Source organism: Thermobia domestica, chromosome 12 (genome assembly GCF_964235325.1).
Source record: "Thermobia domestica chromosome 12, izTheDome1.hap1.1, whole genome shotgun sequence".
In the NCBI taxonomy this organism is placed as follows: Eukaryota; Metazoa; Arthropoda; class Insecta; order Zygentoma; family Lepismatidae; genus Thermobia; species Thermobia domestica.
In genome coordinates this window covers 6477830-6490017 of record NC_137465.1, presented here as the reverse complement: position 1 = coordinate 6490017, position 12188 = coordinate 6477830, and the positions used below count along the sequence as shown (strand labels likewise).

At 37.7% G+C, this 12188-nt stretch overlaps 1 protein-coding gene across 3 annotated transcripts in view; it reads right to left on the bottom strand.

Moving 5' to 3' along the window:
- Positions 1-482: 482 nt before the first annotated feature.
- Positions 483-12188, bottom strand: part of LOC145666313 (hsp70-Hsp90 organising protein-like) — an 89831-nt gene continuing 78125 nt past the window's right edge. For all 3 annotated transcript variants that reach the window (XM_081733409.1, XM_081733407.1, XM_081733408.1), the window contains 3 exons: positions 11886-11986; positions 9656-9785; positions 483-4341 (listed from right to left, as the gene is read on the bottom strand). In XM_081733409.1, coding sequence (XP_081589535.1) covers positions 4226-4341; positions 9656-9785; positions 11886-11986 — 347 coding nt within the window. In that variant the 3' untranslated portion in view covers positions 483-4225. The remainder of the gene's footprint in view (positions 4342-9655; positions 9786-11885; positions 11987-12188) is intronic.

Below are 12188 nucleotides of genomic sequence, written 5' to 3'. Positions count from 1 at the left end.
GGGAATTACGTTTGTTCAGTACATTGCTGAAGGTAATGGATCCCGCTGTTGATAATTCAATTATGGAATGCGTGAGGGAGGCTACGAAGAAAGATGAAGCAGATTCCGATAATGAGAGAGAAGTAGGAAATGTGAAACAACTCGTGAGTTCCAAAGAAGCGATCCAAAGTTTAGAAAACTTGCCACGCTATCTTTTCGAACACAGCTACACGGTGCCAGACAATGCATTTCAGGTATCTGAAGAAGTGGAAACGGCGGTGCTATGAACAGCGGCAGCAGACATGGTTCATTAGAAAATTACACACTTCTTCAAGCGTGCTCGAACAGGTTGGAAGAACTGCAAAATGTACGACAGGGTAGATAACAACCCAATTAATAAAATTATCTTCAGATATAATGCTATATTGCTGTATATTCTTTTTTAAACGTATCTGCTAGTTATCTAATCCTTTGTGTTTTCATAATTTCGAAAAGTACATGAATTTGTTTATAACGAAGTTCGGATAGAAAGAACTCATTGTGTTGGTGCTTTGAAATTCGTTATAAGTGGGCTGCACTGTATATCCTTAATACTACATATTTTTTCCATAGTAACATTTTGATTTTCTTATTTTCATTTTCATCCTTTACCTCTCTATTAATGAGATATTTGAAATTCAATAGCTGCACCTATATTTGTATCATCCAACCCTTAACATTTATTATATCTACATATTTCCACAATATTTAATTCATACAATACAAATTATTTCGTTAACTTTCTTCCTCTAATACTGGCTGTAAAATTACGATAAATAACTGCACGAAGATTTATAGCAAAAAATACTGATGAAATCTAAGATTTTGATTTTTTTTTTTTTTTTTTTAATGTAGTCTCAAGAAGTAGATAGCTTATTACAAGATGTAAATTTTGAATGCTAGAAAATTATGATAAAATAATGAAACACAATAAAGCTGCTACCTTTGGAAAGAATTCCAATTAAATTTGGATCTTTACAGGAATGAGTGTAATATAAAGTCTGTTATTTCTTCCATTTACAGCAAAACCTATATTGACCACCACCTGTTACAATTAAAAATGGATACCTTACAGAAAATATAGACTATATTGTAAGCGCTCCTAGTGCAGTAACTATTAGCTAAGTATTGGTTTGTATTTCATAAATAATATACCAGTTGTGTTCAAAAAATATCGTTTTTCTTTTTTTTTTTTTTTTTTAGCGTAAACCAATGAAGCGCGAGAGGCTTTCTTCAGTGTAGATGTAGAGGGGGACACTTATGCTCAGTCGTGATTTTTTTCCCGCCTGCAGAAAGCGTCAGTTGTTGGCAGTCAGCCAACGAGTGAAGACGTGTAGTGAGGGGTTCTCGGATTTCAGTTTTTTTTTTGAAAAATTACAGAAAAACTTGAGCAGCGATATTGCATCAAATTTTGCCAAAAGCTTGGCTATACCCAAGCGGAAACCATTCAATCGGATTGGTACATTCAATTTTGAACAAGAATTTGGGTATAAGGAGAATGTCCACGAAATTTGATTCAGGTTTTCATTGCCAAACACAACATTCCTGTGTGTCGCCAGGCACCCTACTCACCCGACATGGTTCCGTGTGCCTTTTGGTGATTTCGCAAGCTGAAAATGACAGTAAAAGGGACCCGATTTGAGTCGAGAGAAGACACCATGCGGAATGTTCACCATTCCAAAAGTGTTTCCAACCATGGCGGGAGCGATGGAGAAGTGTGTGCATTACCAAGGGGACTACTTTGAAGGGGATTAGTGTTTGGATTTCCAAATCAATAAATGTTATTTTTGCCAACCAAAGATTCGATACTTTTTGAACATACCTCGTATAGTATAAGTTGTTTGTGTAATATAAATACACCATGTGTAATAAATATGATTATTTGTATGTCATTCCCACGCTATACTTCCCATTATTTTATTTATTTTTGCCTTTCACTGATCTCAGCAGATACAGATAAGGTAGTCAGTTCCAGGAAATACTCAAATATCTATATTATCTCACTCCCTTTCAAAATAGAAAATTGATCATGTGGTGCATTTGGAAAGAGTTGCTAACGTATGTTGACCAACAAGCAGTGGACAAAAATATATTCTTTGCAACATGAATCCGATCGTCATTTGTTTTAATTTCTTGCAAACCCCAGAGAAAGAAAACGATTAGATGAAGTGACGAAATAGCTCAATAAGCCTATTTGAATTGAATTGCCAAATGGCTTGCAATGTAGAATATGAATGGAAGCCAAAATTAGTAACACAACTTTTTTTTTTCGTAGACAAAGTAATAACAGTACCAAAGCTTGTTGTACTTTTGGAAAAGTTCTTTCCAATGGACAAGTATCCTCCCCTTATCGTCTGGGTTCATTGACCTCCCGAGATATATATCAGTAAAAGATGTTCTGAAAGGCTTTCCAATAAATTAAAGTCACGCAGATATCCACATACAAAGCTTAGTTTACTATTAATAATTAAACGCTTCAATGTGTCCAAGCTCCAAGTTAGATAAATGGCCAACTTAATAAGAGATTAATATTACAGGTTTTATGGGACAACGCAAGTTTCGCAAGAATTATCAAGTTACGCGGGTGGCCAACTTAACAGGTCTTACTGTACAAGAAACTCTGTCGCCTATGAAATAGAATTTCAGGCTCCCAGATTGATATAAATACTTAAGTTAATATGAAGTATGATTTTTGTACACAAAGAATAATAAACTACACATTTCAGTACTGCAATGATTTTATAAAATCTACTTTCATTTTCACCCGTAGAGTAGCAAGATTTGATACGTAAGCTTGAAAGATAGGCTTCGAAGGAACGAAGAATATAAGCCCTTTCTGCTACAGTCCTATCCAGCAATAAGGCGTCCAGAGCTTGATTGAAGAATTTAACAAAACCGCATCGGGAATACGGTGAAGGAAAAGGCCAATATTTATGATATTTCAAATAATACTGTCGGATGCCTGGTTCGATAGACACGCGAAATAAGCAGTTAGAATCGAAAGCTAATGGACCACTTGTAGCTTAAGTGGAAGAACATCCTCCCATCAGGCCTTAAGATTCTACCAGTTTAGCGACCAAATTTTAATGTACTTTTTGCAGCATTGAATCATACAGTTTTATAATGTATCAATTACATATTTTATTATTAATACGAGGAGCATCAAATAAGTTATTTACCTAGACAGGAAAGGAGGAGCGAAACATAACGACGCCTGACACGCATGCCAAAGCCAGTGTGGGGAACCCTGCTGCGCAATTTGAGGTCAGTTGGAGCAACGCAGTGTTTGTGTTACGCCGCCTCGCGAATGTTTGTGTGATGCCGCAAACAGTGGATCAATTCCTGGCTCAACTAGTGACGAAACCTGGACACACTATTGGGATCCTGAGAGTAAGCATGAGTCCATGCAGTGGAAACACCACGATTCCCAGCCCCCGACAACGTTTTTCGTCGGGCAACGAGGTCCAACAGGCTGTTTCCCAGTGGTCTGCAGGCCATAACAAAGATTATTTTTTTCTCTCTGGGATTTCTTCGCTGCTCACAAAGTAGCGACGCTGCATAGACCACCTTCATGGGGACTACATCAAAAAACATTAGTGACCAGGTGAGCCTATCTGTCTAAGTAGATAACATATTGGATGCTCCTCGTATTTTTTTTTATTTAGTCTAATAGCCACAGAAAAAGAAAACTTCTTCGAACAGCTATGCTATTTCTTTCCTCATTTACCTTACTATATATACATACCAGATAGATGACACAACATACATTTTAAACCTTTTTGTGCAACATTTGCTGAATTTAAAACATAAAAATGAAAGAAAAATTAAAAAAAAAAAAAGTTTGCTGCACTAGTAAGATATGCTTGAGCGGTTTGAAATAAAATCAAACATTAAACAGTTAGTTGGCATTTGTGCCTCGATTTCATTCCTTTACATTACAATGCATAAGGATAAAACACGTCCCACCTTCATATATACATTACATCTCCTGAATAGTTAAAAAAAATTTCAACCATAAAAGAGAACCACGTTCTACTCACAGACGTCAAACTTACGAACCAATGCAAAATATACCTATCATCACAGGCAATCATACAGAGTATAATAGGTTAAAACGCAGATATGCGTAGGAAAATCTACGCAGGATTCTGCTCAACTTTGGTCCTATCCTTAAAGCATAGTCAGATGACAAAGGGGAACATCCAGGTTAACTTCTGCCTTTTTTAAACCTCTGTCTTGCCTGAGCCTTCGTATAACGGTGACTTCTTTCTTCCTTCGATTCTCGAATTTCTCCATCTGCTTCTGGCGTCTCCTCGTTCTCTTCTGAAAACAAACCACCAATATTTATTAATCCTTTTACCTATACGTGTTTCAAGATTTTATTTTTTTAATTTATAATATGGCATATATATGTATAAATTTGACGTTACAATTTCTCGAATATAATTATCTAGATTTACAAAATATTATTTCCTGAAATTTATAGCATTGTCCAGATATTCCTCATTACTACGAAAATTTATCTTTATGGGAAGTATTGCTAAACTGCTCAACAATAACCACCATTTTGCAAGTACTAACAGACCAAAATCATATTCACGAAGAAATTAAATGTCGACTAAAAGAAGGGTATGCATGTTTTTATTCAGTTTAAAATCTCTTGTCGTCCCGAATCCTGTTGAGGAATTTGAAGCTTAAAAAATATAAAACGATAATCATACCTATTGTTCTGTATGGTTGCGAAACATGGTCGCTTACTCTGAGAGAAGAACGTAGACTGAAAGTATTTGAGAACAAGATCCTGAGACGAATATTTCGGACCCAAGAGGAATGGGGAATGGCGAAAACTTCATAACGAGAAACTATATAATTTATACGGTTTACCAAACATTGTTAGGGTCATCAAGTTTAGCAGGCTCAGGTGGGCATATAATGTAGCCAGAATGGAAGACAGTAGGAACGCTTTCAAAGTTTTAACTGGAAGATCAATCGGAAAACGACCATTAGGAAGACCTAGGCGGAGATAGTAGGACAATATTAAGATGGATCTCCCAGAAATAGGAATACAAAGTAGAAACTGGATCCAGTTGACTAAAGACAGAAGTTAACGGAGAGCTTTTGTGAACGCAGCGTTGAACCTCCGAGTTCCATACGCCATGGAGTCTGTTAAGTACTGCATAATTTAACAGATGGGTTATTCCGTGTCAATTCAACCACTCATGACACCTACTGACAGCGATCCTCATGACAGTTGGGCACAAGTTTTCTGTTTACTAGTCGGGGAATATAGCGGAATTTTTAGATTCTCTGCTTGCTGTGTTTCAAAGATACAGCTCGTTAAATTTTGTCAATTCAACTATAATAGCTGTGATTATTGCTGAGTGCACAGTGAAATAAAAATAAACACAGAAAATAAATGTAGATAGATAGAAGCAGAAGCACGATTTTGGTTTTATTATGTTTAGTATACTTCTTAGCACTGTAATGACTGTTATTTGTGGAATTAGGTAACTTGCTTATTGAAATATAAATGCTAAAATATTTAGATTAATTGAATAACAAGTAAATATGTGATGTACGAATAAATAAATTGTTCCGTCTTCAAAGTAGTTTATTCTTTTGTTACAGATAAGTTTTAAATAGTTTTTATAGAGGAAAAAATCGCTTTATAGAAACTATAGCTTCCTACGTAAAAATGTAGTTTATAATACAGGGTGAGTCGAAAGTCTTTGGACAACTTGTTATTTTGAAACCTGAGGGGTAAATATGAAATCTCTTACTGGGAGATGGTAGTAGAGTGAGGGCTGCAACTTATACGGTAAATGGTGATAATGACCGCCATACTGAACGCACGGACATGTCACATCTCAAATACGAGGCTGTCCAGACAGTACAAGACGTTTTGGCCTGACACGTCGCGGCAGTGGGCGGGGCTAGAGTCGCCATCTTGGTATCAGAACGTTGCACACAGTACGCATCCAGCTGTGGTAGCGTGAGTATTGTGACATTCCTACCGTGCTTCGTGTGACGTGTTACAATGTGCGCTGCACCTGCCTCTTGTGAGGTGCGTTCTCTGATTAGGTTTTTGTCGAGAAAAAAAAAGCCAATTGAAATCCATCACCAACAAGCGCCGGAGAAAACTAGGCGCGAAAGTGTTGTTTTTTCACGAGAACGCACGTCTACACACGACCAAGCGTACCCGAGAGCTCTTGGATGGTTTTGGATGGGAGATCTTTGATCACCCACCATATAAAACGGATTTGGTGCCGAGCGACTACCACCTCTTTCCAGCGATGATTGGGGCCGCGGTGGCTCAGTGGTAGAGCGTTCACCTCTGGTGCTTGGGGTCCCGGGTTCGATCCCAGCCCCCGCCAAGTGAACTTTGTGGTGGACAAACACCGTGTGCGTGTATTTTCTCGGAATTCTCCCGTTTCCTCCCATTTTCTTCATTCCACCATTTCATTCATTACTCATCATCATCGTCTCCTTTAGTCTAACCGGCATAACTGTGGGACGTAAAACTCAAAGATTTTATTTCATTTTTTTTCCAGCGATGAAGACTTGGCTCGCTACAGAATGCTTTGATACTGACACCTAATTGCATACCGGTGTAAGCCAGTGACTGAAATCGCACGCGGCAAATTTCTATCGCGATGATATTGAAAAAACTTGTATCACGGTATGATAAGTGCCTTAATTTCTATGGCGATTATGTGGAAAAATAGCTTAACAGTATACCTTTCAAATGTATATAATACAATTTGGTTTGTTCATTCTGTAAGTTTTTCTTTCTTTTTTTTTTTTTTTTTTAAAAAAATTTCAAAACGTGTCTTACTTCCTGGACAACTCTGGTAACATTGTCGAGAACTCAGGAATCCAAAAGAGTAATTTCTTTGATATCTTGTATAGTTTGCACTTCCTGATTACTTAAAGGTTAAAAACCGCCCGTGTTCACTCCAACTGCCCATAGAGGAGAGTGCTGAATGCTCTCCTGTGAAACTTATCTGGGTGCCTTATATCGCGTAGTTTCTCGGCATACTCCACCTGCTTTAGAAAGTCCTACAGACAAAAATCAAGGGATGTGAGTTTAGGTCATCCCACAGGACCACGTCAACCTATCTACTTCCCTGGGAATTGTGCATCGAGCGATTGACGCACACCAACGCCATAGTGGAGGTAGGCTCCATCGGGTTGAAAATAAGGAAAGTTACTGCTTATTTTCAAAAGGGGAGGAAATATATGTTCCTGCAGGAGCGTCAGGCACTGTTGCGCCGCTAAGGTAGTGTCTATGAAACCTGGGTTAATGATGCGGGTGTCCCATATACCACACCACACCGTTCCCTTTGCAGGACTGTCCCTCACTCGGGTCACTGCCATACAAGTACGAAAATTATGCCGACTGACCTCCCCATTAAGAAACAGGCATCATCCTCAACAACATGTCATGTATAGACGAGGGGTCGTGTTGATTCGAAATCCATGTACAGAACTGTTGATCTAAGTCATCCTTATTTAGTTCACGCTGCATGTGCAGCTTATAAGGATGCCAGCGATTGGAAATCTTACGTCCCTCGGTTTTACGAGTTTTACGTCCCTCAGTTATGCCGGCTAGGCTACAGGAGACAATAATGATGAGAAATGAATGAAATGGTAGAATGAAGTAAGCGGGAGGAAACGGACGAACCCCACGGAAACCCACGCACAAGCTATTTGTCCACCACAAAATTCACTTGACGCGAGCTGGGATCGAACTAGGGACCCCATGCACCAGAGGTGAACGCTCTACCACTGAGCCACCGTGGCCCCTGATGCCAGCGATTGGCAAGGAATATCTGAACAATAGAAGATGCCACTTCCCAGTGAGAGACAACGAGTATTGCGTTAGGGACTCTTCCACAAACAATGTGAAAACCGTCACTGCTTCCTTGCCATTAGTAACAGTCTCTGGTCATCCATTACGTTGCCAGTTTCTCGGAATTAGGTGATCATGTACGTGACCGTGCTGTGTGATACTGGGTGTTTGTCTGGATGCGTCTATTGTAGTCGTCTGTAATGTCTTTGGGACTACGTTTCCCTGATATTAGGATGATTTCAGAAGCATCTTAGATCATTTGCAACAATAAGATATTATGTCAGTAACGATGAAACATTTCGAATTTTCAGTGTTCATAAGGTACAAACCGTACAAAATATGGAAGAGACAATTACACCTTTCGATTTCTGATATGCCATGTGTCCCCTTTCCCATTTGAAATCTCGAACTTGTATATAAGACGTCCTTACCTCGGAATCCCATAAGGTTAGACTCATAAAATTTGAAGTCTGAAACTTTTTCTTTAAAATAATTAAACATGTTTCAGCAATTTTTAATGCTTGATATAGAACGGAAGAAAAGGCTAATGATGGGACTTCCGCTTCAGATGAATTTGGCAATTAGTTCTCTTAAGAATCCGCAGTGTGCCTGGTTTAAACCTCATAACATAAAGATTTAAATTACAAAATTCTGGATTGGGCATATTGACGCTTCAATATGGTTTCTTTAAGATAATCACAACATCTACAAATATAATAGTTAAAAGGCAATAAAGAAAAATAAACATAGTTGGCAGAACTAAAGAAATGAAACGAAATCTTTGAGTTTTACGTCCCACGGTTATGCCGGTTAGGCTAAAGGAGACGGTGATGATGAGTAATGAATGAAATGGTGGAATGAAGAAAGTGGGAGGAAACGGGAGAACCCCGAGAAAGCCCACGCACACTGTGTTTGTCCACCACAAAGTTCTCTTGGCGGGGGCTGGGATCGAGCCCGGGACCCCAAGCACCAGGCAGAACTAAAGATCCAGCAGCTGACTGTTCGGGCGCTTTCCATTCATTTAACTACGGATTCTCCTGCAGAGGTCAGTTCATTTTTAAAATGCTGCATGTAATAACTTTTTGATTTTCTATTTCAATCTTTAAATCCACTTTTCAGTCTTCTATTTCACTACGTTAGAAAGACAATAAAAAACACAAACTTTAAAAATCGACAACACAAACGATTTTTAACAGAAGTTTGTCTTCTCCACAAAATACTCATTTCCAATAGGTGAAAGTTCTAAAAAGGAATATTTTCTACTTTCGTCTTATGCAAGTAACAGTGAACTAGGCATATTACATCCAGGATTTCCTACTATCAGTTCTACTATTAGTCCTAGGATTCCTAGTATTAATTTATATTCTTCAATTTCGGACTCACGGTACTTGGTAATAAACACTTTAATTGAATGACTCATCAAACAAAACCTTAAACATTAACCTGAAAATATTCTTGTGAAGAGAAAACATCCCTCTTTAGAAAGTTTTGAGTTTTACGTCCCACGATTATGCCGGCTAGGCTAAAGGAGACGGTGATGATGAAAAATTAAGGAAATGAAGAAAGTGTGAAGATACGAGACAACCTAGAGAAAACCCGTGCACACGGTGTTTGTCCACCACAAAGTTCACTTGGCGCAAACTGGAATCGAACCAGGGACCCCATGCACCAAAGGTGAACGCTCTACCACCGAGCCTCCTAACATTCCTCTTTACAGAAATGCTTTCAGGTTAGTACTGTGATAATAAATAATGTGTTCCATATGTTCAGCTAGTTTAAACGTACCTCCTAATAAATCCAACGGTGGGTCTAATAAGGATCTTCTTTGGCACTTAACATAGTATCGAAACGCACGAGCAATTCCGTAGCCAATCATTGCAATGGCCATGGTCAAGAATGCCATCAAAATCGGATGCTGTATGAAAAAATGAAAACATTTTCTATTATACAGTTAAATTCGCACTAGGAAGCATAACTACATAACTTATGACATACATCTACCTCAATTCATTTTTGTTTTTATTTCAGGTTCTAATTGATTTATAATTTATGAATTTTGTCTTTTCATTATTTACTTTTTTGCAAGTAATATACGCAATACATGACTTGTGAAATACTGCAACAAAACACAACCATGTTACTGACAAGTAAACCTTACGTTTGGGTGAATCGAGTTGCTGACTGAGACACATATGAGAAAGTAGTACTAAATGTGCTCAGTATTTCAGTGAAGTTATAGGTGCGAAGCTCCAGGGGTTTAGGAGATACAGCTACCAGAACATCACATGGAAGTACAGAAATGTCTTCATACAGTTGGAGGTAAAAGCCCTGTAAGACCTCTTGTAACGACAAGAGGCGAATAACAAACATATGGGTACATATTAGGACTAGGAGGAAGTCATATAGTAAGGGTATACCTGACGGCGGCCATCTTGAAATCCACCATTTTGAATTAAGGTTAAGTTTTTAAAATAGGAATAGGGTCATGTGATACATGATTTAAGACGCAAATTTAATCAGGAGAACAATTGGTGACATTAATTTTGATTTACTCGCAATTGGTAAAACGTTACAGGGAAATTAAATATTGTTGCAGCATATGTATTAGTCCTTTACCCCACCTTGTAAAGTTTGTGTTAATGATAATTATTAAATAAAAAGCAGGTGGAAAAATATTAGGTCTATGGTAAGAGTTGCCTTGATGGCAGCCATGTTCAAATCCGCCATTTTGAATCAGACAAAAGTTTTAAACAAAACGAATAATATTTACACCTTATTAATAGCAAATTTTACCATAAATCCAACGGTATAACCATTTTTGCTCATCAAACAACTAACATTGTAACGCCACCATTGTATTTCTGATTAACTTCTAGCCCGAAGTCATCTATTGCATTACTCTATTCCCATTTAATCTTGTGCTGGTTAATGATAAAGCAAAAATGGTTATACCGTAGAATTTATGGTAAAATTTGCTATTAATAAGGTGTCCCTGTTATGCGTTTTGGTAAAAACTTTTGTGTGATTCAAAATGGCGGATTTGAACATGGCCGCAGTCAAGGCAACTCTTACCATAGACCTAATATTTATCCACCTGCTTTTTATTCAATTATTATCATTAACACAAAATTTACTAGGTGGGGTAAAGGAATAATACATATGCTGCAACAATATTTAATTTCCCTGTAACTTTTTACCAATTGCGCGTAAATCAAAATTAATGTCACCATTGTTCTTCTGATTAAATTTGCGTCTTAAATCATGTATCACGTGACCCTATTCCTATTTAAAAAACTTAACCTTAATTCAAAATGGTGGATTTCAAGATGGCCGCCGTCAGGTATACCCTTACTATATGACTTCCCCCTAGTCCTAATATGTACCCATATATTTGTTATTTGCCTTTTGTCGTTACAAGAGGTCTTACAGGACTTTTACCTCCAACTGTATGAAGACTATTCTGTACTTCCATGTGATGTTCTGGTAGCTGTATCTCCTAAACCCCTGGAGCTTCGCACCTATAACTTCACTGACATACTGAGCACATTTAGTACTACTTTCTCATATGTGTCTCAGTCAGCAACTCGATTCACCCAAACGTAAGGTTTACTTGTGAGTTTATAGGACTTCGATATATCTTGTGTTGCATTGCACTATTTCCCAAATGAAACCAAACGACACTAGAAACGAGACTTGCAAAATGAGACTTAATGAGTTATGGCACATTTTGCAAAGAATTGCGATACTTTAGCGCCATCTGTTTTGGGGGTAGTGACAGGAACTTTTAAGACATATGCCACGTGTCCCGAAAGTCCTGTTATAGGTATAATCAATACAATACAATGAAATGTCGATCTTCGGAGAACAAGCCTTCTATGTGCTCTTACACTAGTCATTATTGAAATTCGTACAATACAAAAGCTACTCTTTCACATCCGAAAATCTCCATACATGATGTAAAAAACAACCTTGATTAATATTAGAAAAATATTGATGAGTAAAGAAAATGGTTTACCTCTAAAGTTGGTTTGGTTGCCATAACGTGATCCCCGATAACGATACAGACTCCGATTATAATTCCAATTCCTGCTCCAAGCCAAGGGATTTGATCATCGGCTAAAAATGTAAATATTAAAATAAATGTTACAACATTATAGTGCACATAATTATATTATCTTATTTAATTCACATTAGACGCATAGGATCTTGTTCATCAGTTTCTGTGAAGATGTGTTACAGAAATATCATGGCAAATCATTTAGTTAATCCAATGATGAAGTTTGGACTAAGGGAGCCAGATGATTAAGGCAAGTGAATA